The sequence below is a fragment of the Maylandia zebra genome, linkage group LG12 (assembly GCF_041146795.1).
Source record: "Maylandia zebra isolate NMK-2024a linkage group LG12, Mzebra_GT3a, whole genome shotgun sequence".
Classification (NCBI taxonomy): Eukaryota; Metazoa; Chordata; class Actinopteri; order Cichliformes; family Cichlidae; genus Maylandia; species Maylandia zebra.
The window spans coordinates 3,257,901-3,263,900 of record NC_135178.1 but is presented as its reverse complement, the minus strand read 5'-3'; the positions used below and the strand labels follow the sequence as shown (position 1 = coordinate 3,263,900).

Genomic DNA, 6,000 nt, shown 5'->3' with positions numbered 1-6,000 from the left:
GTTTTCTGTGACGTAGGAGATATATATCTAAACTCAGCTATTCACTGCCTTTAAAGAAATGCCCACACGATGTTGAATATTCCAAAGCACTGTAAAATATCCTTCCATAATTATAGAGTTTACACTCTCAGTGAAGCTCTGTAAGGAGCTCAAGGAATGAAAATATGCATATTAATAAGGCCCCATAAACTCATAAATCATTTTGACTGTGGACACGCCTCCTGCTCTTCTACTGGCTGCTACGTGCCTCTCGTCGGCTGCGTCCCCTCTTGGTAATTTAAATAGCCCCCTTACGGAATTTGATGAATAGGGTCGCTGTCAAAAGCGTCAGACGGAGGGGAGAGCTGACAGACAGACAGCTGTGACGGAGAGCGGAGGAGCACGAGCTGCGTCATGTGTCGTCCTCACGCGTACGTCTAGTTATTTATCCGCGGAGTTGGACGTCGGGGAGAGTTTGCTCAACTATTACCGTCCCGGGCTTAATGTTCCGTGGCTAATCCTGTTTTGTTCTTTTCTGGAGCGATATGGATCCTGGAGCATGTCGAGCTTAAGTGTGGGGCCACAGCTTTGAGCGTGCGCAGGCTGAATATTTCTCCAGGTTCAAAAAGTTCTCTCGTCAGGAGGAAAAGCTTCGTCTCCGCAAGGTAACGCGTCTTTTTCTCCTGTTGTTTTACGTCCGCGCGCGCATTTCTGAGCACAGCTCCGCTTTCAAAGCTAGCAGCTCGTGTCATTAAGTAGCATCTAGGCTACGATATAATAATATAAACCTAAAGGACGCGAACAGAAATAGTTTTTGATGTTTCCAGTTACCGGAACTCTACCAAAAGTAACATTTGGTGACTTTCCCCACCCCTCCAGCGCGCGCGCGCACACACACCTTTGATCTACCGGTAACGCGAGTAAATCCTTTCCCGGTATTTTTGTCATAAAAAGCTTTCTTTTGAAACTACACAGCTCTCGAATGCAAATCTACACTGTATATTTGACCTTTTCTGCTTTACTCGCTGTGCACAAAGAATTCTGGGTAAAAAACATCACAGTAATTCTCTCATGTTGCGTATGTTCTGTTGAGGTCAGCCTGTTAGAGCATGTTGCAGTCATGCTGAAGCCTTGTAAACGTTTAGCATGTGTAACCATAAATGTGAAAAAGTGCTTCAGATTGGAACCAACTCCGTTCTCTTAAGATCTATTCCAGATATTTAATAGCATTAATGTTGTTTTTGAAATCTTTAAAGGGTGAGTGAACCTTGATTGGTTACACCCGTCTCACCCATCCTGTGTATTCAGGAGCCTCAGAGGGCCACAGCATCATGGTGAACAGCCAAGTGCCAGGTGTACCGTCAGACCCCAGGTCTTGTGCAGGATGTGGGGGGAAGATTGCCGACCGCTTTCTGCTCTTCTCCATGGAGCGCTACTGGCATACGCGCTGCCTCAAGTGCTCTTGTTGCCAAGCCCAGCTGGGGGACATCGGTACCACCTGCTACAGCAAAGGGGGCATGATTCTTTGTCGGAGCGACTACATCAGGTGAGAGCCAGAGGAAGGAGGGAAAGGAAGCTGCTGATTTTTAGATTTCCGAGGCCATGCAGATCTTACCAAAACCAAATCTTTGTTTTTGTGTTTGCAGACTGTTTGGGCACAGCGGGGCGTGCAGTGCCTGCAGCCAGTCAATTCCAGCCAACGAAATGGTGATGAGGGCACAGGGAAATGTTTACCACCTCAAGGTAAATCCCCAGCTCTCACGTTACTGTGCTTCATCTCCCGCAGCTTGTTCGACAGAAGCATCTAGGATTTGAAGTGGAGATGTGTCAGGAGAAAAGGGAATTATACCCACATATAATCACGCTTTGAGACTTCTTTTAAGATGTTTTAGGTGCTTTTACAACAGAATTTCAGCATTGTAGAGTTTTATTTTTAATATCTTCCATCCAGCATCAACTGAAAATCGTTCAATTTTGACATGAGATTTTTTTTCTTCCCCGATCCTCTGCAGTGTTTCAGCTGTGCCACTTGCAGGAACAGACTAATGCCTGGCGATCGCTTCCATTACATCAACGGTACAATTTTCTGTGAGCACGACAGACCGGGCGCTGCCTTGCTCAACAGCCACCTGCCAGCACTCCAGAGCAGCTCTGTGCTGACAAACCAGAAGGTGAATAAGACGGAGTGTAAATTCACTGTCAGCTAACGTCACTGTGCTGGAATGAAACTTCTGTTAACTCCCTCTTTGACAGGGTAATAGCAGGCCGATGGTATTATTAAAGTGAAGAAAAATATGTGGTAACCTGACTACAACGTAAATACAGAAAGTCTTACATTCATACAGTACAGCCAATAAAGTTAATAGCTGTAATGCAGTCAGATCGAACCACCAAACTTCAAATTGGTAGATGAACTGCTCCTGAACTACAGCCACTGTGTTATGAAGAAAAACTTTCATTTTTCAAATAACTGAACAAAAATGTTTCACAAGTCAGAAATCACATATTTGATATGTATTATTTGGGTTACTTGGACATCGTCACTAGTCTGCAAAGAACATTAGAAACCCTTGTTCAGTCAAATATGACTGAATTGTTACTTGTAATGACATTTTTCCTTAATGTAGTGCGGTATCGCTACATTACATTAAAAATGTGCACTGATTTTTGTAAAGAACTGAAATGCAACATGTAAACAGTCCTATAATCTCCTTGCTTTTCAAAGCTGCTGCTGTCACACTGCTGTTTAGAACTGTAATAATAACAGGTATTGTGCATTGTTATGCATTAATTTGAAGATGAAGAGAGCACTTGATAAGTGATGCAGGACTCTGTGGTCACTGCTTTTGTTTGTTCATTTGCAGGTATGCTGAGTGGCAAACGTGCCCTGCGCTGCCCTTGCCTTCCTCTCCAAAGCTTCACTCCTTTCTTCTCTTGTGCTACTGTTGCCGTTGTTGTGGATTCCCATCACCACCCACCTGCTTCTCATCCCCTCCCAGAGTGGACACAGTTTCTCAGTTTCTCACTCAAGATATCCCACAACTCGTCATATCAGAGAGACCCTCTGTACTACATGCAAAGTCCCGTCTATGTTGTGGTCAATGTTAAAGTGGTCTGTGCATCATGCAAAGACTCAGGAGTTGCACTAGCAAAAGGCTCTTAAAGGACAAAAGGCTGGATGCCAAGTGGAGGAGAGCAAAAGCTGCTTGAGTGAACATTTGATGGACTGCTGTAAAATGACTGAACTTTTGCTTGATGCCTTGTGGCATTTTTTCCCCTGAGCATCACTGTTTTTATTTTTTTAATTGTATTTTTTTTATTACTAAACTCCTGATCTCGCTCTTACGTACATGTTCACCTGGAGATCTGACACTGAGGAGATAAAATTGATGGATGACAAAAATGTGAAAATATTCAGTCATTGGAAATCCTTTAACCCGCAGCAGAAAGCTTTTAAAGCCTGTCGCTGCTTTGTCACGTGTTGATTTCTCTTGCGCCCTGCACATCGACAAAGTAAAACAATCCCGTGCAACTTTATTTTTCTGCTGTATAGTTTTGTTTCTTTACCAGATGCGTGTTTGGTGTTTGTGTTGGGATGGTGGTGGTATGTGGCATTGAAAGAAAAATTCTATTAAAACGATTCTTGTAACATGTCACAAAGTGATCTGAGGTTAAGCCCGTTAGTGGCATTACAGTGGCAACATGTGGCATGGTACCTAGCGTGGTGGATGTTACTGGCTCTCTCACTCTCTTTCGCCCTGTATGGTGAAAACATGCCTGATTACCCTGAGGAATGGAATTGGGGGGCTTGAGCTCTGACCATTTACAGAAGCAATTAAACATGATCCCTGTATCTGTGCTGCTGGAGCTCCTGGGAGGCTGAACTCGGGGCATATCCCAAGGTTGACTGACTCGGTGGCTGCTTGCTTCTTATAAAGCTTAATCTGAAAGCAGGCTAATTAAAGGGGATGTAGCTCCCTCTACATCCAGGGCGTTTGAAAAAATCTTATGTATTTACTGTTTACCATGTTCCAATTAAAGCTCCCACACAGCCTGGTTTGTTTCCTGTTGCTGTTCTTTGTTCTCTGCCACTTTGCAATGCTTCTGAAATGCATTTCCTTGAGCTGCATCTAACTCGCTATGCCTTTTTAATGCTATATAAAAAGGTTTCAAGTCTTAGCGCATTGTCGGTAGTTTGGAGCTAATCTTGGTGTGATAGTGGCAACAGAGTGCGCCGTGTGCAGGAAGCACAAGATAGCATCTGCTCTACTTTCACACCTTGCCTGGGAGCATGGCAGCCATCAAACTCGCACCTTAATGCGCTTAGTTATTTCAAAGCGTCCCACTTGTCATGCTAGGTGCTGATACCGCATCAATTATTTATTCCACGTCTGATCAAGAAGCGTCACGCAAATTCATTAACGTATGCAAATGATCACAATTACAATTATCTTTGTATCGTGATGGTGAAGAAATAAAACCTTGGCACATTCCCGAGTCCCACCACACCACAAGTTACACTTTGCATTCAAACTAATCAAGCCTCATCTGCCTTTTCCTAATTAGCCGGAACGTTTTCAGATGCCAATTAGCGGGTCTCATGAAAAGGCACTTTGCCATGAGGCGTTGTCTTTTATCAGAGCTTCTGCAGGTGTGTGGCTCACCGTGTAGCTTGTGTCATAGGAAAGTGTTTATTCCTGCTAATTAATCATATTAACACATGCAGATGAGTGTAATTGCCTGAGCTCCTCCACCTCACACTGTGTGAAGACACAAGAAGATGCCAAGATATTTTTACATGCTTATGATGAGAAGGACAGGAGATGCCTCCTCCTTGCCCAGATACTCCTGTGACAAATCAAAAATGGCCACCCCCCTTGATGCTGATTTGTCAGTCTGTCAGCCAGAAGCACTTTCTCACGAGTGTGCCTGTGTATGTGAAGTATTTGGAACCAGACAATATGCTGGAGTTGTTTTTCAACTCTGTAATGTGTCACCAGATGTGACCTAGAGTGTGAGCACCAGAGCCAACCCCCAAACAAGCAACCAAAAAAAGCTTTGAGTATACATTTCAATAATAAATCTAAGTGCTCGTTACTTTTGTGCTTTTAAGTTGAGTATCCCCGGTTACATTTGCAGTGTCAACTATCACCCCAAACTACAGAACTGGCAGCAATGCATTCCTGCAAGTGTCAACGCTGCTAATTCTTTTCCAGAGTCTATCATGTACAGGTGATGCATTATAAACTGGAATCTGTGACATTTCAGTTTAAAGACATGCTTTGGTAACATGACACAATTTCATTATTCTCCAGCCACTCCTAGCAACGTTGCTTCGAACCTGCAGTATCCCTTAACCTAAGACTAAAACTAAGAACACCAACTGCATCTTCCTTGTTAGATTTTACTCGAGTAGGTCAGAAAATATTTTCAGCCTGGTTCTAATCGAGATTTCTTCCTGTTAAAAGGGAGTTTTTCTTCCCACTGTTGCCAAGTACTTGCTCATTCAGGCGACTGTTGTTGTGAATTGATGTATGAAAAATAAAAAACTGATTTAAATCAAATTAAAGTGAAATTTTTACATTTTAAACTGGTACTATAAGTGACAGTGCTGCTTTTCTTATCACAGTGCAGTATCAGCAGTTTGTGTCATTTTGTGACTAACCTTTTTCATATTTTACTTGTATGAAAATGTGATTTTTCTGTGTATTAAGTGGTATTATACCGCTCTAACATAAGATTATGGATGCACAGCGAATGCCTCTGCATTACCGTAAAAATATGAGAGGCTACAGCAGCACCCCGTAGGGTTAACAGTTATCACAAGGTGCTTCATAGTGAAAGGTAAATCCTTAGAAATATTAGCAAGACAACTCTCCAGCAATCACCTATGAACAAACACTAGAAAAAAAGCCTGGTTCACTTCCTGTTAACAGGAAATATTTCATTTGTTCTGAAATATTTACTATTTATTTTGATTCAATTTTATTTATATTGTAAAAACAAGTGAAGAAGCGCTCA

General features: G+C 42.6%; 1 protein-coding gene across 2 annotated transcripts; it reads left to right on the top strand.

Moving 5' to 3' along the window:
- Positions 1–250: 250 nt before the first annotated feature.
- Positions 251–4,035, top strand: si:dkey-90l8.3 (LIM domain transcription factor LMO4-B). Of its 2 annotated transcripts, none has more exons than XM_076890554.1 (5): positions 251–644; positions 1,236–1,525; positions 1,626–1,722; positions 1,992–2,150; positions 2,844–4,035. In XM_076890554.1, exons 2-5 carry the CDS (start codon positions 1,311–1,313, stop codon positions 2,850–2,852), a joined length of 480 nt encoding a protein of 159 aa, XP_076746669.1. In that variant the 5' UTR covers positions 251–644; positions 1,236–1,310; the 3' UTR covers positions 2,853–4,035. The 2 variants fall into 2 exon arrangements, with proteins under 2 accessions (XP_076746669.1, XP_004558650.1); XM_004558593.6 differs by having other exon boundaries at positions 254–644; positions 1,288–1,525.
- Positions 4,036–6,000: the final 1,965 nt, after the last annotated feature.

Bases quoted from the DNA above. Each gene is read 5' to 3' on its own strand.
- si:dkey-90l8.3 (XM_076890554.1), top strand. From the start codon at position 1,311: ATGGTGAACAGCCAAGTGCCAGGTGTACCGTCAGACCCCAGGTCTTGT. The intron at 1,526-1,625 runs GTGAGAGCCAGA...TTGTGTTTGCAG, and splicing joins TGTCGGAGCGACTACATCAG to ACTGTTTGGGCACAGCGGGG. The intron at 1,723-1,991 runs GTAAATCCCCAG...GATCCTCTGCAG, and splicing joins GAAATGTTTACCACCTCAAG to TGTTTCAGCTGTGCCACTTG.